The sequence below is a fragment of the Excalfactoria chinensis genome, chromosome 1 (genome assembly GCF_039878825.1).
Source record: "Excalfactoria chinensis isolate bCotChi1 chromosome 1, bCotChi1.hap2, whole genome shotgun sequence".
Taxonomy (NCBI): Eukaryota; Metazoa; Chordata; class Aves; order Galliformes; family Phasianidae; genus Excalfactoria; species Excalfactoria chinensis.
Window position 1 is genome coordinate 107,589,838 of NC_092825.1, and position 23,735 is coordinate 107,613,572.

At 33.9% G+C, this 23,735-nt stretch overlaps 1 protein-coding gene across 1 annotated transcript in view; it reads left to right on the top strand.

The window, feature by feature from the left end:
- Nucleotides 1–23,735, top strand: part of CFAP47 (cilia and flagella associated protein 47) — a 221,468-nt gene that overhangs the window by 8,383 nt on the left and 189,350 nt on the right. Inside the window, exons 4-21 of the mRNA XM_072339839.1 lie at nucleotides 621–759; nucleotides 1,927–2,155; nucleotides 2,810–2,970; nucleotides 4,415–4,542; nucleotides 5,094–5,329; nucleotides 6,168–6,360; nucleotides 8,922–9,135; nucleotides 9,508–9,660; nucleotides 11,078–11,258; nucleotides 11,365–11,461; nucleotides 12,506–12,722; nucleotides 13,346–13,590; nucleotides 14,549–14,679; nucleotides 15,806–15,928; nucleotides 16,660–16,791; nucleotides 17,299–17,376; nucleotides 17,962–18,106; nucleotides 19,089–19,183. Coding sequence (XP_072195940.1) covers nucleotides 621–759; nucleotides 1,927–2,155; nucleotides 2,810–2,970; nucleotides 4,415–4,542; nucleotides 5,094–5,329; nucleotides 6,168–6,360; nucleotides 8,922–9,135; nucleotides 9,508–9,660; nucleotides 11,078–11,258; nucleotides 11,365–11,461; nucleotides 12,506–12,722; nucleotides 13,346–13,590; nucleotides 14,549–14,679; nucleotides 15,806–15,928; nucleotides 16,660–16,791; nucleotides 17,299–17,376; nucleotides 17,962–18,106; nucleotides 19,089–19,183 — 2,897 coding nt within the window. The remainder of the gene's footprint in view (nucleotides 1–620; nucleotides 760–1,926; nucleotides 2,156–2,809; nucleotides 2,971–4,414; nucleotides 4,543–5,093; nucleotides 5,330–6,167; nucleotides 6,361–8,921; nucleotides 9,136–9,507; nucleotides 9,661–11,077; nucleotides 11,259–11,364; nucleotides 11,462–12,505; nucleotides 12,723–13,345; nucleotides 13,591–14,548; nucleotides 14,680–15,805; nucleotides 15,929–16,659; nucleotides 16,792–17,298; nucleotides 17,377–17,961; nucleotides 18,107–19,088; nucleotides 19,184–23,735) is intronic.

Sequence of the window (23,735 nt, forward strand, 5' to 3'; positions counted from 1 at the left end):
GCTTAAAGTAAAGGGTTTTTACAAGTGGATTCGACTATCAAGTCTTGCAGAGTACTCATGTTGTGAATTCATTTAACAGTAACGAGGTATGTGAAAATCTTGAGCTAGGGGTAACAAACAGTTTAAAAGAAGACAGTATGATTATTTGAATAATGTTAACATGACACAAAAGAGGAATTTGAGTGTTTCTACATTAACAAAGTTTCATGTCAGCATTTCAATTTATTCCATGTTACAGCTCTATAAGTTTTTCAAGGCTCTAGCGAGTTGGATTGCTAGGAAGTTAGGAGAAAACTAAATAATTTTATTCTGCTTATCCTATGACTGACTACAATTAGTGATGAAAACACTTTCTTCACTATTTTTTTTTTTTTTTAAATATACGTACTAACTTATTAGATTGAGGAATGATGATTAGATAAATAAGATTATATAACATATATTAGTTGCAGATGCATTCATAACTTATATAATGTGAAAATTTTCATTCGGCATAGAAACTATCCCTACTTATAAACACTGCTGCATGGTACATACAGAAGCCTGTCATTTATTATTCTAAATGTTTAATGGAGGCATATCTACAAATTTAATGTTGTTTAATGTATTGTTTCTTCTAGGTGCATTTAAAATATCATATAATGGGGACATTCTGCTTGACATAAAACCTACCAGTGGACTGGTAGAGCCCAAATCTTTCAAGGTGGTTAAAGTGCAAATCTGTACAGATGTACCAAGATTCATTAAAGAAATGATAAAGTGAGTGTATGACTGATATTACTGTAGTCTGTAAATCACACTTTTGTCTGTTATTAATTCTAAAAATTTTACAAATCTGTTTAACTAAAAAAAAAAAAAAAAGCTTGCAAGTTTCAATTCCCAATTTCAGTATTGATTTTAAATTATATTATTCAATTCTACAAAATTGCTGATTATTTCAGTGTTTTTAATAGTAATTGTAAAGTATATTGTAATAAATGAAATCAAGTGGCACTGTCAACACTTACACAAATACTGTATATAAATAAATGTTTAATTTATATAATAAACAAATAGGGTAGTATTGAAAGTCTTATAAGGAGTCAATGACAGGAATTTTACTTGGAGAAATGGTATAGATCTTAGTTATTTCCATTTACCTTTTCTAAGCATTTTTTAAAAAATCTCTGAGCACAAGCAATATTCTCAGAGGAATTCTTTTGTATTTTTGTAAAAATCATTTTCTGTTTTGGTGAATCCAGTAATTAGAAGCTGAAAGATGACGTTCAGAGAGGTTGAGATCCTCTTGAGCATACACTGTGGCATGATATATCTGACTATTTTCAAAACAAAGATTTTTCAGCTCTGAATCTATTGAAAAGAAGAGTTGGTTCTAAAGATTTATACAATATCTGCATGGTACTTTGATGTTTAGTGTTGTCATGAAGCTCAGGCATTCAGGAAGGAACAATACCAGCTCTATGCACTCTTCTTGGATGAACTTCTAGCTCCAGTTTTCTCAGAGACAATTACAGGTATACACCACCATGGATTTCCAGTTACACAAATTGACAGAGGGAAAGGAGAAGCTTATCATTTGTGGACACCTGATGCTTCTGAGATGCCATCTCTACTGTTTGAAACAACAGTGTGACAACACTATTGAGAAGAGAAGGGGGGATAAAGGAAAAAACTGGAAAAATTTCCCCAATCCTTATATTGCAATGTGTGATTTTATTTTTATTTATTTTTTATTTTATTTTTGTGATTGGTGATATATCTTCTAGGTATTGTACGTCAAGTATACTTTTATTGTTTTTATTATCTATGGGAAGATAATTTTAGTTTAAATGTTTTGATTTCAGTTTGGGTGGGTTCAAATGAAAAACAAAGAGATTATTTCTAACATTTCTCTACAATACTATAATTTGCTACTTTCCCTGACAGAGTGGAGATGGAAGGATGTACCTGCAAGGAAGTATGGATCAGAGCTATTGTTGTAGAACAAGTTCTTAAAGTTCTAGGACTGCCTTCTGGAAATGTATTGGAATGCGTTAATTTTGGATCAGTTTATTTTGGGTCTTCAAAGACTAAACAAATATATTTACACAATGATAGTCCAGAGGGGATTGACTGGGTAGCAGTACTGGAAGACAATGCTGTTGGAGGAGAGATGGTAAGAAAAAAAAAGTATATATATTTTTAGTTAAAAGCTTACTTCTGTTTTTGCATTTTTGTTTCTCCACATTCATCTTCTAACTGCAGTTATGATGTCATACTGTATCCTGATTAATAAACTTACTATCACTTCTCCCCAGTCTACAAAAGTTACTGTGTTTTTACTTCGGAGTTAAGTTTTTTCATGTATTTGTTTCACCATGTGACACTGTCATATTAAGAATGTTAAGTATGGTCCTTTCTTCCTCCTTACCTCCTTTTATTTATTTATTTATTTATTTATTTATTTATTGAGTAGTTTTGCTGAATGCATTTGTTGCGATTTAGAAGTCGTCAGAACATACTTTGGTATTGCAGAATGTTGAATGCTTACAGTTTCAATTGTTTTTTTTCTTTTCTGTGACAGTGAAGTACTCTGAGTAACCATCAACTTAAAACAACAACAACATTTATGTTAAATTAGTTAATTAGATGCATGATGTGGAAATATGTCTTACTGGTATTCCTTAGGTTGCATCTTTTTACTTGTGAAAGATGCAATTCTTCATGGGAAAAAAAAAAAAAAAACAACAAACAAAAACAGTTGAGAACATAAAACAGCAAGATGAGCTGTTGACATACCCATATTCCCATATTTTGATTTTTCTTTTAGGGAACAGATCTACAGAAGAGTGCAGATGCTGTTTTACAAGATTTAAGCTTCGTAAACAAAACAAGAGATTTAGATGTTTCTACCTTGATCTTGTGCATTCCTGATCAGGGAACCTTGCCACCTTACGGGAATTCCATGGTTACACTTTGCTTTTGTCCAAAGTGAGTGAGTGGTCCAAATTACAAATGTACTTTGGATGTTGCATCCTTGGGTGAATTTACAAACTGGACAAGGGGAGTCTGGATAACAGCCCTGCAGAAAGGGATCTGGGGTTCTGGTTGATGAGAAGTTGATTATGAGTCAGTAGTGTGCTGTGAAAGTAAAAAGGGCCAACTGTACTCTGGGGATATTTCAGGCCTCCTGTTAGCTGGGCAAGAGAAAGGATTGTCCCAGTCTGCTCTGTGCTGGTGAGCCCTCAGCATGTGTGCAATTTTGACTAGCACGGTATAAGAAGGGCATGAAACTATGAGATGTCATCAAAAGGGGGGCTTCAAAGGGATCTAGAGGGGAAGACAGATGAAGAGAAGCTGAGGTCCCTTGATGTGTTCAGCCCAAAGCGGAAGAACTGAGGGGAGGCCTGATGGAGGCTGCAGCTCCTCACAGGGAGGAGGGGGGCAGCACTGAGCTTGCTCTCTGTGAGGAGCTGCAGGGCCCAAAGGAACGACGTGGAGCTGTGTCAGGGGAGGATTAGATTGGGTGTTAGGAAATGGTTACTCAACATATGGTGGATGGATACTGGCACTAGCTGCTCAGGGCACTGGGCACGGCCCCAAGTGCTGCAGTTAAGGAGCATTTGTACAATGCTCCCACACAGCTTTTGAATTTTAGGTGGTCTTACATAGAGACAGAAGCTGGACTAATCCTTATGGGTATTTTAAAACTTGGATACTCTGATTGCATGGTTCTATAAAGTTAAGTCAGAAGTAGCTATTTTGGAGATGTTTTGTAATTTATAAGAGATGCCTTTGGACCAGGAATTGAGTAAGCTTCTTTTGAGATAAGAATAATATTAGTAGATATTGCAAAGGAAATGAATTACTTCTCCAATTAAATGCGTTAAATCTCTAAAGATTTAGAAAGTTCTGTAGTCAAATGCCTTTTTTCAGGACATTAGACTTATTTCATAAAGTTATCATATATGTGCAGCAGTATAAAAGAACAGATATTTCATTACCAAGAGATGAAAACATTTTGGGAGAATTTCTTTGTAATTAAAAAGTAGTAGGCATAATGGAACATTTCTCTTTCAAACAAAGAATAAAACAGGAATTGGAATGAACACTTTCTGTTACTGAAACTTTTTCTCTTACTGAAATATAAGTGGTTTATGTGCACATAATCCTTAGAAAGCTATTGTAAAAATATGTGAATGGTAAAGATATCTTATAACTAGCATCATAAGCATACGGATATTGCTCAGTTAATTATATTTCCATTTTTTACAGAAAGTATAAAAATGTTTTTTCAGCTCGTAATCAATAGCAAAGAAGCTGAAGTAGATGATAAAAACTAAGCTTTTTTTTTGTTTGTTTGTTTAGAATATTTTTTTTTTTTTTAAATAAAAATAAAAAAAGGTCTTGTAATTAGAGATCATGACTCTTACAGGAAATTTAAAGGAGCCTTTGTAGCAAATGATTCATCACCAAAACAAGATTATATATTGTTTCTGAGATTTGAGGCTGCTGGTAATAAAGATCTGCAGACCCCCAGTGATGGTTCCACACCAAGTACAAGTATGTTATGGAAGTGTATAGTCACTGCATATGGATGCTAAAATTGTATATCTTGATTGTTTTTAAATTTCTTCTTCTACCACTTAACAATGTTATAGGAAGCTTTTATGTCTTAGCACCAAAATCTGTTGTGAGTAGAAAGAGTTGAGTGTATTCATGCATGCCATGAATTTATCTGTTGGTAGTGAACAGCTAAAATGTAATATCTAAATTTGCAAGGGAGGAGACGAACACCAAAAGCCATCTGTAAGTCAATAGCACTTGGGTTACACAGTTTTTTTCATTTTGAGGATGAAAATACAGTCATTTGAATTTAATAAAAGAACAATTTATTATCTAGCAGCCATTATCAATAAGCATGTCTATGTTCAAATCTTACAGAAAACTGCTTCATAAATCATAGTGTCTAGCAGTATTATTTTGCTTTTACAACTGTTCAGTTACAGTGTGACATTTCTTGCTGGTATGGCAGTAGATTTCTGGGGTAATGTATGGGTGGTGGTTGTTGTTGTTTAATTACTATTTTTTGTTTGTGTGCATTTCTAACACAGAGAATCATCCTAATCGCACAGAATTGGCTGTGACAGGTTCTGCTATTCCTGTCATGCTGACTTTTAATCCAGGACCCGTAGTTAAATTTATGGACTGTTTCCTGGGTGAACAAACGCAAGTTTTGTGCACACTCAAAAATGAATCTGAGTCCCTTCCAGTGAAATTCAGTTTCCGCAAGACTGCTCACTTTCATATTTCTCCTGATAAAGGAAAAATAAAAAAAAGTTCTACTAAGGTAATTATATCTTTCTCATTTATCATATACATATGTAGATTATTTTACATGGATCAGTAGCGGAGTTTCTTTAAAGTAAAAGGGAATAATTTAATTTCAGCAGCTATGATATTTAATATCGGCTAAATGCATTTTTTTTTTTTTTCTCCTTATGTAATTTAATGATCTTTCCTTTATCCCAGGAAATAGCAAGTGATATTTTAAATTTGTAAAAGATAATTATAGTACTAAGAAAATTTTAATAAAGTCATAGAAGGGCTTAGGTTGGAAGGGACCTTAAAGATATTCTGGTTCCAACTCCCTTGCAATGGGCAGGGCTGCCACCCACCAGCTCAGGCTGGTGCATTGGTGTAGAGGCATTTCAGCTGGACTATAGGCCACATTACCTTTCTGAAGGAGCTACTCCAAAATCCTTTTACTTACATTTGCCTGGATTTAATTTTTTGGCATTTTACTGTCTTGAGAAGACTAAGCCCTTGCAGGATTATTTTCATTTCCTTTAGTTTATTGCAAGTACTTGAGTAACAGTATTTCTTTAATATAAGAAGCTATGCTAAATTTAATTTGAATATGGAAGCAATTTAGCAAACCTGTCATTTGGGAAATGAAAAAATATTTTATCTCAGAAATGAACTAGCAGGATTTTGCTGGTGTTCTATAGCGTTGCTGTATGTATGTGTGCATATGTGTTGTCACTGGCATACTTCAAAAGCACAGTGCTGAACACATCTTTAAAAACTAAACAGGAAGAATAGTGAATCCATTAAACAGAATTACATGTAGCTTCAGTATACTTTTTTCCTATGTAATGTCTCATTAACCACTTTTCTTCTTACAGGATTTGATATTTTCATTTTCTCCACATCAGATTGGAATATTTGAAGTGAAGCAGGTCATTGACATCATTGGTAGAGAACTAGACAAAAATGATTTACAACTTTCAAATCCAAAATCTATTCACCAAATATATTTGGACTTTATTGGTGTGTGCAAATCTAAACCAAAAACTGTTATATTCAGAATGAATCCTGGTAAGATTCTCAAGATTTTTTTAAAAATACTATTTTAAATTTGTTTTTAAAAAGTAATTTCTCTTTGGGATTTGAGAGAATGCTCAGCTGGACAGTGTATACCCAGAAGACTATAAATGAATGCAAGGAAAGTGGCTTGTATTTTAACCAAAGTGCAACTACTAAAGAATAACTTTTAATCATACGATTATTAAGTTTTATATATCAGTAAATGAAGTGTTCTGTTTTTGGCAGTGATGCTGTTACACAGTGCTAATGTGTTTTAGTTTTCAGCTGTGAGAGAGGACAAAGAGAGAGCACAGGACAAAGTCAGAAGGACAACAGGGTATTCCTTATTGTCTGTATGTTAATACTAGATGAATTTGACAGTTAATGGAGCCTGCCAGCTGTTCTACATCCTGTGATTCTTCCCAATCTGTAAAGGCTGTGATGGCATAAAAATCTTTCAGAATATGTCCAGTAATTAGTTTGTATGTGTATTATTCACATTTTGTGTGGTAGAGATTTCAGGTCCTTATTAAAAATGTGTTTATAATACCATATTTTTTAGTAGTTTTAGATTATCTATTTATATATAAGAATGGTTTGCATCGTAGAACAGTTTGAGCTGGGAGGGACTTTAATTACCATCTAGTTCCAGTTCCACTGCCAGGAGTTGTAATACCTTCCTCTAGATCAGGGTACTCGAAGCCCCAACTTTCCCTTGAATGTTTCCAGGCACACACAACTTGGGCAACTTTTTCTATTCCCTTTCCACCTTCAGTGTGAAGAATTTCCTCCTAATATCTAAGTCTCTCTCTCTTTTCACTTTTAGTATTTTCTAGTTCTAAAACTGCTTCAATTTTTTTCTATAATTATCTCCTTGTATAAGAAGTTTCTGTCTTTATTAAGTACTGCAATGACGTCCTCAGAGCCTTCTCTTCTCCAGAATGAACAGCCCCATCTATTAGCCTTTCTTCATAGGTTGCCTAGTGATGTGGTTGATGCCCTATTCCTGTTGACTTTCGAGGTGAGGCTGGATCAGTCCCTGGGCAACCTGATCTATCTGTGAATATCTCTGTTCATTAAGAGAAATTGGACTGGATGGCCTTTAGAAGTCCTTTCCAACTATAGTGATTCTATGATTCTGTAACTCCCCCTTGGGACTGCTCTCAATTCATTCTCTGGACAGCCTGTGTTTGTTTTTAGAATTACTCTGAACCGGGTGTGGGACCTTGCACTTGATCTTGTTGAACTTCACTTGGCTCACACAGGCTCAGCTATCAAGGTCCCTCCAGATGGGAGCTTTTCTCTTTTGTCAATTGTACTGCACAACTTGTTGTCATTAGTAAATTTGCTGAGGGTGCACTGGGTTCCACTGTTCATATCGCTAAAATGATGTTAAATAGTGAAGCCATGTTGGCTGTCACCTCTTATTTTCTATGTGTGTTAGTATAGTCTCCATGATCTTACTGGGCATAGATGTGAAACTGACTGAGTTCTCCAGGTCATGTTTCCTCTTTTCCAGAAGGCAGAGACTTCAGCAGACTGCTGCAACTTCTCAAGTATGATGATTAGTGTCTTAGCAACTTAGTCCAGTAGTTTCCTTAGGATACTTGGATGCATCTCATCAGGTCCCATGTATTTGTATACATTCAGGTTTCTTAGGTGGTCTTCTGCAGTTGATGATTCTTCATTCTTCCAGTCCCTGTCTTTGCCTTCTATTACTTGAGTGATGTGGCTAGAGCACTTGCCAATGAAGACTGAGGCAGAAAAAAGTTCAGTACCTCAGTCTTTTCCATGTCAGTTGTAGCCAGCAGTGTGTGTGTGTGTGTGTATATATATATATATAAGTATATATATATATACATATAAAACTTTTATATGCACATGGGGCATCCATCCATCCATATACATAAAATGTTTTTTTGAATAGTAATAATCATCAGAGTTTAAGTTCATTGATAATTCTTGATTACTTTCTCACATTTAAAGCCCTTGATAACTGTCAGTTTTTCTAACTGCTGTTTTCTTATATTAATTCATTCTATCAGTCCTATCTTTTTTTCTTCAACTTGAGGGCTTACAAAGTGGTTGTTTTTAAGCTTTCTTGAAATATGGGAGGTAACTGATGTTTCCCTGATCCTTGCGTAGAAGTGGGTAACATTTTCTTGTTCCCTTCTACCAGTCTGTGTGGATCAGTTTTTGTTTTTGTCTGTGTCTTTGGTGAAGTCAGGGAGGGTCTGAAATGAATCTTCTTGTAAGTTATCTGCCCATGCAGTGGAAGTGATTGTAATCAATCCTATAGTTTGGAGGATGGAAAACAGTGCCCTAGCTGGACACAGTACAAGTTGTTTGATTTGTAATATAAACATGTGTATATATATTTGACTATGGTGAAAGTAGTTGGCTCTTAGAATGGTCCTCTTATCCAAGGAAAGAGCAGTGGGATGGACAAATGCAATTGTTGGGCTGCTGAGAGGACTGTTATAAATTATGGAGTATTTTTCTTATGTAGTACTTTGAATTCTGATTCACAAGTACAAATATAAGTATTTAACATGTTTTATTTGAATTTTAAGGTATAACACCAATGATTACCAATGCAACTGGACAGTTTGTAGCAGATGACACGGGACAGTGCACTTGTACTGCACCTATGGCAATACTTAAATCAACCAAAACAGGAATTCATACTCATCAAATAAACAGGAATTTTAAGGGGGATGCACTTATAGCTTTTCCTAATGACCGCTCAACCAGCATTAGACCTAGTGAACGGAATAAAAAGTACAGGTAACAAATTAAGCAAAAGTAATATTTGAAAATAAACATTCATTTATACTCTTCATGGTAGATCAAGATTGGTTACTCATATGACTGTTATTTTTTCAAACTATGTTCTTTAAAATTCATTGCAGTTTAGCAGATCTTGATCATCTTGCACATGCATTTATTGCCTTGACTTTTTGTGTGTGAAACTCTAAATGTAGCTATTACAGTTTCAATTATTCATTTTGGTTGCCTGTATAAGGTTAAATATTAATAATCAGCTGTATGTTCGCAGTTAAATATATGTGTATAGCAAAATCAATGTGTTCTAGTTCTAACAAGACCCAGAATCATCTCATGCAAATAACAGAACTAAAATTCTCTCTAAACTTTTAGGACTATTTTTACAAAGACTGAGAGATATAATTATATAGATCCAGAGTTTTCTTATACTGACTCTGAACTACTGTCAAAGGAAGTACATAAGGAATACTATGCAGATTTCATTTCTAGTTTAAGGCAGCATCGCTTACAGAAAGATGTCACCAGGTAAGACTTTAAATAAAGGATAAATAAATATTTTGGGCTTATGCAGAATTCATTTAGCTGCACCAAAATTGTCACATCTAGAAATACTTATGGTCTTGATATTTTCATTTATGATGTATTCAGAAACAACATGCGTCAAATGATCATTTAGATACTCAGTGGGCACTTCCAGTGTAAAACTTATGTCCAGGGCTGTGCATCTGTAAGTAAAACTGAAAATGATCTCTAGGAAGAGTTGGTTATTTATCATTGCAAAAACATGTCATTGATTATATTGGTTTCTTTTTTTTATGTGTAAGAAATCATATGCAGTTTTAATCAGCATTCATGGCTCACCTGCACATAAACCTAATTTGTGTAATGTGGCGGATAAGATCAAAGGATCATGTTGGCGTCCTATTCTTAATTTATACAAATTTATAAAGTGAGAATATGTTATTTACTTGGTGTGCTGTGGAGTAAAATCTAGGAAAGCCAGACATGGCAGCACTGATGTTTTTAAGTATTGTTTAAGAAAAAAAATGAGGGGGAAGAAACAAAAGCTTATGAAGCCTCCCTCCCCAAAAGAAAAGGTGAAGTTCTACCTTAGACTGTTAATTCTGAAAAACCTGTTACTTAAAAATTAAGTGGTGGAAGGTTATTGTTGTATATGCACAGAACAGTGTAAATTGAGATTACATTATGATTCAGACAAGGCCTGCCAGAGGTGAATGCATCTTTATTTTTTTATGTGGACTGAGAGTATGTGAATTTCTTGAAAGGAATGGTTTTGTATAGTGTATATGCTGTTTATATGACTGTAGACTTTTGTGACCATGGAATATTTAAGGTATTTCTTGAGGAGCAAGAGTAGAAATAAATATTTAGGTTTTCAGATGAATTTCACAGTTGTTATTGAACTTAGTTGTAATTTTCTAAGTGCTTGATATGAAGCATTTGCCTAAGATCTCTGGAAGTTTAAAATCTGTTGGTTGCAGGTTAAATTGATTGAAGTTTAACTTTGAGCAATAAAAGTTAATTGCTTGGGGAACTAGTCTGTAAGTTCAGGCATACACAGTTAAAGGATCCTTTCTAATCTTGGCAGTGTTTGACTTTTCAGTGTTTGACTTGACAACTTCATTATTTTTTAAGGTTTACTTTTGGCATGATATTATATGTATGTTCTTGTAGCCATAGTGCTTGTAACCCATTTAGTGAGGCAATATCCACAACCATGCAACAGTCTAGTCCTTGTCTAAACAATATAATAAAAGACTATATCTGAGATTTATTTTATAGTGAAATATTCTTAGTGTTATTTGATATCTTAAAAAAATAAAAATAAAAACCCAAGGTACTTTAATAAGAATACTCAAATACTTTAAAGAGAATACTCAAAATTATAGATTTCCATACAATTTTCCCCCCTCCTTTCCAGGCAGTTTCATAGTTATAATAATTCTGTGAGCATAGATTTTGAACCAGCAGAAGAGATTATGTCACCAAAGATCTCAGTCACGGATTTTCCCAAGGAGAAGTTGCAGTTGAAAATGCTTTCTTCGAATGAGAATTGCCTATTAACTAGTCAAAAATTGGCAGAAAGTGCTTCAATCAAGGAAGTAAGTTGAGTGCTTGAGTAGTTACATAAGCATAATGTATTTACTCTATTAAAAAAGATAAAGAGTTTTTATCCTGTTCTGAGAAGATGTCTTGTGTTTATCCCAGATTTGGAGTGGGCTTAATTCTGTGCCATCTTCTATTCAAGAGAAGGATGATTGTAATCTAACTTTGACACCCAAACAGCTTCATCAAATACTAGTTGGTAAGATTTTTATCCTTGTCATTAAATGTATACCGTTGTTATAAAAATGCTAATTTGTAGTAATACAAAGTGCTTCCTCAGTTTTTCACCTTTAATAGCTTAGTTCAGTGGTAGTTTGATGTCTACGGTAGTGTTTAACAAAAGCTTTGTACTCATCAGACAATACAGAGCTAGAATTAGGCTTGGACATGTGAAAGGAGAGCCTCCTTGAAAGGCCAGTCCTGCTATGGCCCATTATGGACAAATGAATGCAGCGTAATATAAGGCCTGCTCATACTACTCATACTATTATGGCTAGTTAACGCATAGTATCTAGACTAGCAATAATATCAGCAAGACTCCTTGGAGTCCTCAGAATGTTTCTTAAAGATAACAGTGAACAGTAATACCTCAAAGTAAAACTTCTTCAAGATCTTCTTTCAAAATAATTCTAGTGGATTGCTCTGTGATGGGAAGAGTAACACCTTCTAAAGTCTATGAGGGTCTCATCTATTAACAGCACTTAATAGTATAAAAGGTCTCTTTTAAGGTCATAGGGGCAGATTATATTATTTAACTGCCAAGTGAAAAATGTCATTGCTTCCTGGGTTGTCTTTTGAATTTTCAATGAAGCCAGAACTTGAGTGTTGTATCTATATATACTGATATACCTGGGGAAAAGTAGAATAAATTAAATACATTAATATAGACAAATATTTAGGGTTTTGTAAAATATTTGATTCATGCAAAGGGCTTGAAGTCCACAGACCAGCATGATGCATGGTGATAGCAGTAAATACAGTAGAGACCATTTTATCACCACCAAATTACATGCTTCATAAAACCAAATTGTTACGTGTCAAAGAACAAATTGAAAAGTTTAGTTTTATTTGGAATTGTTGCTTCTCAAACTACTAAAGTATCTGATTGAGGAAAAATTATATTTCAACAAACATAATTTGTTCTGCTACTGACTAACTCTGTGATCTGGAAGACTAAATTGTTTTGATGAGAATATTTTAGTAGTAAATTAGTGTTGAAGATCTTCTTTCTAATATATTCCAGGTCCTTCTACTATGAACTTTGGTGATGTTTGTGTGTGCTCTACAACTGTCAGAAAACTGCATGTCATCAATAACTTGTTGGTTCATATATGGATACAACTTGAGATTGAAGCTCGTGAATTGGAGGTGACAGGTCCATTGTGTCAGGTGGTGCCTCCTCTTACAAAGACTTATTTTCCAGTAGAATTTGAGGCAAAAGACTGTGGAATATTTAAAAAGTAAGGCTTCTTATATTTGTCTTGATTTACATTTTGCGTTTGTATTAGTAGGAAAAAAAAAACAACCAGTGGCTAGTTTAAACTTGGTGTAATTATGATAAAATTATGAACATACACTTGTGATAATATCAATAACTGAGGCAGATTTATGTTGAGTAATTTTGCAAGCATGTATAGCCATAGTGCCACAGATGTATCAGGGAGAAAGAGTTTGGATTTTGCTATTTTAGTTCATTTCTTATGAGAACTGTGCTCCTTCTATTATATTCTTACCTCTTTGCATCTGTGCTCATATCATACACTTCTTCCTGGCTAAATATACAGACAAACCATTTAGTAGATTTTTAGCATCAAGATGAAACCCTCAGATTACTAGTGCTGTTGTGAAAGAGCAGTATGAAATTGGTAATTCTTTGGGATGATCTTCACCAATCAGATGGTTTAAGTTACATGCAAACCAATTACAGGTAACTTTTTCTTATCAGTTTTAACTGTGCTCATGCTCATTTGCTTCATAATTGTTTTCCTAATGATTACACTTCATATGAATTCTACTTTGACTACAACATAATAAATACAGAAAAGCTATTCAGAAATGTATATATATATATTTTATGCTACAGATCTTTCACTTACACAATAAACGACAAACATCCTGGGCATGTGCTGGTCATTGCAAACGTAGTGCCTGTTGAGCTTCATCTGTCTGCAAGAGAATTGATTTTAAATCCTATTCCTGGCTACCTGGCAGAGACAGAATTTAGAACAACGGTCAGAATATACAATCCAAGAAACTGTTCTGCTCAGTTTACTTGGATACCTTTAACCACACAAAAAGGAACTGCGTTTTCTATACAGCCAACCAAAGGTATGCTATACAATTATGATGTGTATTTTAAATGTCAGTAATCTTAATTAATACTAACATTCATCTGATACTATAAATTCTGTTTTTATATTTAACATCAATTTATTGCCAGGTAGTAACAGATTGTGGAGTGTTGATAACAGGGCAGCTTTCCCTATATAAGCCCTACCATTGCACCTTAAGTCCAGTTTGATGTTTCCATGTCCAGCAAACAGGTCTACTGTAACCATTTTTCTGAGCTCAATTTGCTGATATCTAACAAGTGATGCAGTGGCTAATGGCATCCCCCTGCTCATCAGAATATGAGACTTTCCAAAAGTGCTGTGTAAAAAAAGCTGCTAGAAGTTAACATGGATACTATGAGTGATATGAGTATAGTTCAGCCTAGGATTACTTACCACTTTCAGTGTAGATTGATGTGATACTTTTACTTTTTTTCCCTTTGTGAAGTATTGTTATGTAGAAATAGGTTGGAGCTTTGTTATTTAAAAAAAACAAACAAACGAAAAAAAAACAAACAAAGAAAACCAAAATGGTTTGGCATTATTCAGTTCAAAAAAGATGTGGCTGAACGAGGAGCTTGGTGTGCTCTGATTCTCGAGAGGTAATCTATTTTGAGTTCAGAGTCAACTGAAAGCAAGAAAAAGCATATGCTCCTTCTCAAAGGTGGTATTCTACAAGGATCATCCTTTTAGTTGAGTAATTTCTGGCCAAAAATATATCGATGAAATCTGAGTGTAATTTACTCTAAGGATTCTAATAAAATGAAACATTGCAGTTACCTTGGGAATTCAGAGGTTAATCTTATTTAATTCATTATACTGTTTGGCATCTTTGAAATGTTGGTTTTGTCTTCAGTAATTGATGGCTGTTAATGTGCTTGTGTTATTTATAATTGCATAATTTGATAATTGTAAATTTGTTTGATGTATTATGTAAATTCTTCACATTTATTTAGGCTTTGTGGATCCCTATAGTGACCTGGAGTGTGAAGTTGTTTGGCATCCAGGATTCAGCTCTGCAGAAGCAGGAGAATTCGATTTGTGTGTGCATAGAGGAAACACAATTAACTTGAAATGTTTTGCAAAGGTAACACTTCATACAGTGGGATTACAGAAGAAAATTTCTTTAATGAATAACTTCTTACATATAATTCCATGGCTGTATGTTCAATATTTTAGTTTCATGTAACTTTTATTTGACACATTTACAAAAAGAATATTGTTTTAAAGAATTGATGGCAAGACGAAGACGCTTCGTCTTTTTCTTATCTGTGATGGTATATCTCCTTTGGTATCCCGACTGAGTGGTCCCTGTCTTATGCTCTAATAGTTCTTGATTTACTTATATAAATAAACGAAGATTGAGAGGTGGTATAACAGTTCTTAATGTGTATGTTGTAGGGATTCAAATGAGGGAGAAAGATTTTTTTTTTTTTTTTTTTTTTTTAAATAATAATTCAGAGGAGGAATAGCTTCACTGATTGGCTGTTATGTAATTTTGTCAGTCTCAAACTATTTTAAGGTGGTGTTGAATAAATTTGTAGAAGGAATCATATAAGAAAATAACAGATGTTCTGGAAAAGAAATTCAGCCGAGTTGAATCATTTGATGTGTAATGTGACATGTGTCAGGAAGTATGAATGAGACTGATTTTATTTATTATAATTCTACTGATTGCTTGCTCTATAGTATTTCCATTTTGAGTGCCAAGGAAACTTTTCTTTTTGATACTTATGCTCCATTTATTTATTTATTTGTTTGTTTGTTTTCTGAGTAGCTTCATATGGCAAATTCCAAGGCTTCAGAAAAACGTCTAAAACATGGCTGTGTATAAGTTAGAATTTTCCTGGTTTTACTGCATTAAGATCTCTGAAGTATCTCTGCTCACACATTTAAGATTAAAAATATCAGGGAGTTTGTGGTTTTAAATTTAAGAAGAATATTTTTTATTTATCTTAGCTCAGAGATATATCAAGGTTTGTATCTGATCGCTTTGAATCTAGGTAGATTCAGTAGATTGTGTAAATCTCATCACATGCTTAACCTGTGCTTTTCTATTTAAGTAGTTACAATTTAAACATTTCCACAGATATGTCAGCTTACTAATTACTGAGAACAAAATTGGGCTGATTATTTATACTTTGCTATTTAGTTTGCTGCTTTTTTTTTTTTTTTTTTTTTTTTTTTTTTTTTTTTTTTTTTTTTTTTAATAGCTTGGTCCTACAAAGGTTCAGTTTATGGAACAAAGGGTACCCTTCAGTCACTGTCCATTGGCTTTACTTACCTGTAAGACTGCCATTCTTCAAAACAGAGGATACAATCATGCCTACTTCCAAGTAAGCAGAAAGTATTGTTGACACATTTAATGACTTGATCTGGGGAGGAGAAGGGAGTTCATTTTATCAGATTATGTTACAATTTTGCATTCTCAGTCATTGGATATGAAATTGCCTGTTTTCTGTCTAATTTTTTGAAGAAAAAAAAATCTCTATGAAGAATTCTGTCCCTCTGCTTGTCTATCTTTCTATCCGTTACACCAAATCTGACAAGGCATTAATGATCTAGGAGATTCTGAAAGCTTCATGAAAATCAGAAGTGAAGGAAGAATCCCATATTCATGCACCTAATGAGGAGGCATTTAGTATGTGAGAATGAATGAGTTGTGTATGTTTGTGTTGCCCCCAGCAGATGTGATTACTAGGCTAACAGCTGAGAGGAAGGCAGACTGGATTATGGTTTAGATAAGAGGTGAATGAAATGCTGGGGTAGGTAAAGATATAAAATGTTATTTAGTAGGAAACCTAACCACATCAGTCCTTCTGATCACAGAATAATTTGCTATACTTATATAGTGACTGATACAGTTTTTAGGAAAATCCTCAGAACTGTTGCTCATACTTTATTTTGGTACTATTTGATTAATTTATTTTGATTTGTGTCAATTGTTTGTTTATTGGCTGTTATTCTTACAAAGTGAATCTTCATTCAGGCTTCATAAAAGATATTGTTTTTAGCAGTGAATTTTTTTTGTTTCATTACTATTGCTATTTCATGTTTGTGTTTGAAGGTTCTTGATTCAAATCCACTGCCTGGGATGGTGATCACCCCTTCTGAAGGGGTGGTACCTGTGGGAGGCTGTGCTGATCTCAAAATCAGCTTCATTCCAGATGCAAAAATGAACTTTGATACAAGAGTAGAGGTATTCAAATCTATATGATTGTATGTTGAGATGCGCGTACATTCGAACACTGGAGTTTTCCTCCAGTGTTCTAATCAGTGTGTGAGGTGGAAAAGATTTTACTGTTGTGGTTGATCTTTGTTACCTTTTATTACCCTAATCCCAGATTCCTTTTTTTTTGTTTTGTTTTTTAATTCATTCCACTTCTAACAAACATTGCTGTAGACAACAACATCTGTTTTGCACCAGCAATTCCTTCAAGGATTCTATGATTTTGCCCACAAATGTGCGTGCTAGTACTCATGTTTTCTGAATAGAACTAATCCATCCACTCATCTTTAACCCATTAGAGGATACTGCTCATTCTAGTGAGCATTCTTCATTCTTCTTGGAACTTTATTGATGTCATTGGCTATCTAGATCTGTTTTTTTTGTCTGGTTTTACTTATTCATATAGTTGTGACTGATTTGATGAGACTTATGTTAAAATGACCTTGTCAACAATCACCCTGTTCTCTGTTAACTTAGGTAGCAATTCGAAACTCAGGAGTACTAACGCTTAGGATTAGTGGATTTGTAGATACCCCTGAAATAAACATTGATGTGGTAAGTATGAAGACATTCTAGCAGTTGGTAAAACTTGTAGTATTTTGCATTGCCTTGATGTCAAAGTGCTTCATTTCTACTTTATATTTTCTGTTTTATTTCCTATGTTAACTACCTGAGAAAATTATCAAATGAAGGAAGGTAACTTAGGAAGAGAAAAACTAAATGTACATGTAAAAGTTACACTAAGGGATACCTTTAAACTTTGAACTTGAACACTTGGGAAAAATAACTACATTAAAACAGAGAGGATTTCTTTAAGTTAGTTACAGAGAAAAATGTAGGACAGAGATAAGTGGATCCACTGATCTATTTATTGAAAGAAGAAAGCCCTCCTGATGGTGAAACTGGACTTCTATATTGAGTTCTTAACTGTTGTACTGTTGTGTTTGCTGTCTTGGAAAGAATTTCAAGATAAGGGTTAGGCAAGGCAGTTGATCAACTGAGATGCCTGCCTAATGGGGAATCTTTGAAAAATATAATTTTTCAAATTCTGTTCAACTACAGTCTTGACTTTACAACACTTTGACCTCTTTTATTTTCTCTCTCTTTTTTTTTTTTTTTTTTTTTTTTTTTTCCTTACAGGAACTGTTTAATTTTGGTGGTGTTTATGTTGGTTCTACAAAATCAATTCCATTTTTACTGCAGAACACAGGACAGGCATGTACCAAAGTGGTGTTTGATTTTTTGAACTGTCGGGATTTTAAACTGGATGTTAACAACCAGACAGGTATTGGCTTTTGCTGTATCACTTTTCACTGAATACAAAATGGAAGAATACTAAGAAAAAATTTTTGGTGTACAAATGTTTTAATTGCAGAATACCTAAGACAATCATTTTATATGAAACAGTTCTTTAATATAAAAAATTAAAAAATTTGGCTGCTATTCTTCATGTCTTGATATGACTACAGTTTTTTGTTCTTTATTTGTTGTTGCTCATCCCTTTTCTGATTCAGTCCTGGTACTGTTTGTGCTGTACTCAAAAATGAGAGATTTTTCAGCCATGTTCATTCAGCCTCTTATCCCTGCAAGCTCAGGAAATTGAAACATTTTCTTGTGCAAGCCACTATTTTAACTTCTATTTATATCCTCATGTAGAACTAAATTTGGATGATCACAAAAAATAATCTGATGAGAAAAAAGGTATCTCCTAGCCATGTAACAGATTTCAAATGGAAAGTGAAGGCCCTTAGTCAGTCATCTGAACTAAAGGTCTGTAAGACTGTCTATGACAGACAACTTGTCAGCCTGAGAATTGTTTCATCACACAATTTCTAGATCAGACTTTGTGCTTGAAATGAGTAATGTTACATCCACTGGGATCCCATATTGTTCAGATGGCTTTGTCACAGAGTGAATATTGACCTCAGAGGAGGTTTACCTCATGCTTCAGTCAGTGCTTTAAAATTGGACCCAAAAGCCTAAAGAATTAAGGAAGCCTTACTGGTAAAGGCCTAAAAGTCATTTAGGGGAAAAAATTTGAGTATTTTATGACTTTAATGAAAGTTACTGTTGATTATCACTTCTCAAAATTACCTCCAGAATGATTACAAAAATATTATGTTCATTCATATCTTGATGATAAATATTTGCTCTGTGTATATATATATATATCTGTGATGGATGTCACTTAGAATTATTGTGATTATTACAAGACTGATATTTAGTACGAAGACACCTGTAATGTGATTCTGACTTTTGTTTGACAGAGGTTTGCAGCTGTTCTTCAAAGCCTTATTTGCATTCAGTTACTTTACAGGGGAAGTCATCACTGCAGTGCTCACTGTCCTTCACACCAAAAGAGGTAGGCTTTGATATTATGAACCTCAGTGAATCTGTTGCATTAGTTGAATTTTCACCTTAAATGAATCTTAGAATCCTCTTGGAAGGGTCAACAATATTTCTTTCTCATCTGTGCCTACCTGCTCTCCCTCCTCTCAGCCAAGCATTTTATTTGTTGAATAAAAGTTAATTTCTGTGTCCAAATCATCATTCAAATAATACTTTCATATTACAGCCTGCCTCTGGTGACACTGTGGTTTTCCTTCTCTCTTACCATTGGCAGCTTAGTTTTCTTATGCACCAGAAAAGCATTATGAAATAACTAGTGGTGTAAGTTTATAGTGAATTTGCTTCTCTGAGCTGATTTCTCCTAACAGATTTTTCAAAAAAGAGCTATTTGAGACCAAATTAATTTCCTGCAATAGCATACCAAGCAAGACATGAGGTGAGGTGAGAAGCAATAGATGTCCTGTCTTTTAAGTATTTTGACACTGCTGCAGCATTCTCATAAGTGTACAGTGGATGCAGTGCTAGGGCAATTGTTTACAAAATTGTGCACAGAATAATCAGTAGTGACCTACTATCAAACAGAAGCTCAGTAATGAAAATGTTGACATTTTTATTTAGGTAAGAAGCATCAATAATAGAGAAGTAAGATGGCGGATAGATAGATATTGCCACTGGAGTAATATCTGTATGGTACTGCATAAACTGAACTGAGATTAAGAGTATATTTTGTATTATAAAAATCATAGAATGGCATGGGTTGGAAGGGACCTCAAAGATCAGACAGTTCCAACCCTACCCCCATAGGGTGGCCACCCACTAAAACAGGCACCAGATCATGTTGCCCAGGGTCCCATTCAAACTGACCTTGAAATTTGTAGTGTCATTGTGAGAGAGACGGACAAATAAATCAAAGAAAGTCATATAAATAGAAATAATGTAAGTAAAACAGGTAAGATAATTGTTCAGTGCCGACAGTACCTGGAACACTTTCTGTTTGGGTTGCTGTGCTTAGAGAAGGAAGTGGTAGTATCACTGTAGTAGGTAGGAATGAAAAATAAGTATAAATTATGACAGGTAGGTTAGATTTGAGATAAGAACTCTCTATATCAAAAGGGGTCAAATTTTGAGATAAATTATCTTGGAATATCTAGGAATTCTAGGCTCTTGTTTTTGGCCAGAGAATGGAATAAATTATCTCTGCGTTTAGTGCATACAATTTCAATTTGTCTTGTACTTTGTTTCCTAATAGTTGTTGGAGTGAGCTATCAAAGCTTAATAAATATTCGTTATGTGAAATTCAAAACAGTTGAAAAATAACTACACAGAAGTATAGATTTTTGCCATATCATCATGAAATTGGAAAATGGAAATGCTATCTGCCTATCTCCTTTATGGAGATGTTATTGCATTTTTGTTTCCATTTTCCTCTTCTATTCATTTTCCTAATTTTCCTCATCTGCTAATTTTGACGTATCTTTCCCACTGCTCTAAGAAGTGAGATAAAGTTGTTAGGTATAGGAGCTGCTCAGGCAAAGCAGGCTTCATTTTTGTTTCTCCAGCCTCAGAAAGTGCTAGAGGTGGCACCTCATTAGAGAGAGTTTAACCTTGGGATTCATGTTAGAGAGATATGTAAGTGAGAACAACATACAAAAATACAAATGGGTAAGCTGCAAACCCTTCTTAATTTCTTTTTCTTCTGTTTTGTTATACTTTTAATTCTCTCTCAAATCTGTCTGATTTATTATACAGGGTTTTCATTTCAGATGCTAAAATAAAAATTCATGCTGGTTTTAAGAATGGCAAGAAATAAATAGAAAATATGAACATCTGGCCAAATACTTGCTGGAGCTCCCCTGACCCTATCCAAGAAGCAAGGTTTTCTGACATTGACCTTACTCTGCAAGCTAGATTCTGCTACCTATCTGGGTAGCACTGAGAAGCCCTTTGTTTCTCTCTTTTGTACAAGAGAAGTAGGCAGCATGTGAGCCCAGTGAATATTTGCTCAGTGATGATTTTGGACCTTTGTTGTCACTGTGCTTTACGAGGCTGGATGATACACCTGCTGGCAGCAGTGTCATGCAAGTTCTAGTAAGGAAAAAAGGAAAAACAAGGTGCAGGAGAGTGCTTTAAAAAAAACAAACTAAAAAGTCTGCTGGAAAATAGCAAATTCCAGCATCTTGGAAAAAAGACAGATTACACAGCTGTGCAATAATGAGGCCCATGAGAGCTTTGATTGAGATAAATGGAGGAAGTCACACCTGTCAAAGCTCATTGCTTAGGCTTTATACAGGAAAGTGGCAGGTGGTGTTTTATTTATTTATTATTTGACTTTGATAATAATGGAATTGTTTATTTTTAGTGAACAGAATTCACAGATAAGAAATTAATTCTATGGAAAACTAGATGGGAAACTGCAAAATACTCAGAGAATTGTTGATGTATCATGTCTGTATGCTACTCTGTAGTTTAATTTTAAGGTTTTAAATAGTGGATTTGAACACTTGTTGCATTATTCATTATGCTGCTTATAAGTGATAGCCAGGAAGTTTAGATTAAAATTGCATTTTAAATTGCATTAAAATGTGTGTATATTTTAAGAAAATGCTTATGCAAAGTCTTAGAAGTTGAGCATGTTTATCTTGTATTCAGCTACAGTACATAAACACTTGGTTCTTCAGTACCATTTTATTGTATTGTTAGGTTTAAATTTTAATCAGAGTGATATTTATTTTTTTAATGTATGTTACAATTCTGGAATCATTGCTGAAGTCTATTGTGCTAGTGCTATGAATAAATTTTAAAGTGATTACTACACACACACAAAAATAATTGGTGATTTTGAACGCTTCAAGGTATTTGTACAGCATGCTAATTATGTGATAAATACAACAATATTTTCCTTTACAGATGTTTTAAGTTAATTTCAAGTCTTAGTTTATTGGTTGACTGTGTAAAATTGTACTGTAAGAGCAAGTCTTGTAATTTTAGGGAGATACAATGCATTCTTTGTGCTAAATAAAGTATTTCATTCCTGGATTTGACAGCAACATTTTTTGCTCAACCTTGTTCCCTCCTCAATCTGATAATTCTGCTTATTTTTATTTTTATTTTTTCTAATGCATTCATTTTAAGTGCCTTTGTATTTTCATGGGTTCTGGGGTAACACTTTCCCCTTTTGTTTATTTCAGTGTACTGAATACTTAGGCCTGAGGCCACAAGGCACTCAGCTATGTTTACTTTCCAGTGTTTGGCTTAGAGGTATCATCTACTTTGTGACCCAACTGTGGCAGTTTGAAGAACTGAAATGAATTTAAGTAGCAGAGCTTTCGTGATCAAAAAAGTTTTCTTAAAATTCTATGACATTTATTTAGCAATTTTTAAGAAAAAGATGTTTTTCTCTCTCTTGTAAATGACTACTAAATGAAAGATTGCAGAAGTATGTTTTATTTAAAGATTTGTTATCTTCTCATGGCTTCCTACACAAGCGTATCTCTTGGAGGTGAACACATAACAAAAGAGCGCTTTGTTGCACATGGCCATTCTTTTTAAAACTTCTTTTGAAGTATTTTAATTGCTAAGATTCCCACTTTGTAGATCTGGTCTCCTTTTCAATTAATGTGCATAATTAGATTAAATCAGGACAGGTAAAATATTTCGCATTATGTTAATAATCCTGAGTGTTTGTGAAACAACTCATTCTAGGCTGCTTGCTTCTCATCCTTTCCTCCTTGTATCCTTCTGGTTTATGAAGTTAAATATAGACTTAAGAAAAATATCTCAACAGATAAATAATCATGAAGTATTCATGGATTGTTTAAAATGTAACTGTAAGTCCAGTAATAATTTAAGAGTTTTTGTTTGATTTTTTTTTTAAATGTCATTATTTTTGTGCATTATTCAATATAATAGAGGATTTTCCATTTTTAAGTATTAGAGATCAAAAGGAAATTGTAAAATAAATCTGTTTTAAGCACATTTAAAAAGAAAAATAATGATTGTGATTGCAAAGTAAGTAGTAAGAAAAAAGAAATTAACTTTCAATTCTGTTTCAGTAATGCTTGTGCATATATGTGATTATAATACAGTTTCTATACATAAATATGTGAGTCATTTTGAGTGCATGTTGGTTAATGTGAGGTTAATGAATCAAAGGTACGTATGAATCAGATAGAAGAAATATGAGTTATTCAGTGTTATACAAATCCACTTCTGTGAGTAGTCTTGGCTCTGTCTTTACACTATTGTACTTCAGGGCAAATGTAGGTTTTCAGTGAACACGAAGATCTACATGTAGTGAATTGAACTGTTGCTTTTGTTTGCCAGAACAAAGCAAGTAAAACCCTTGCCTCACAATAGAAGGAAAACAGATTGGCCTGATACTGGGGATGAAGAACAAATTTTGAAAAGCTGCTTTGGAAGAAAGAAAAAGGGATTCAACCTCTTATTGGCCATCATAAATGCAAAAAACAGTAGTGCTATAGGCACTGTTCTTTTGCATAATCAATTAAGTCATAATATATTTTAAGCATTTTAATCTTGCCAAGCTTTCTAATGCTTAAAAAATT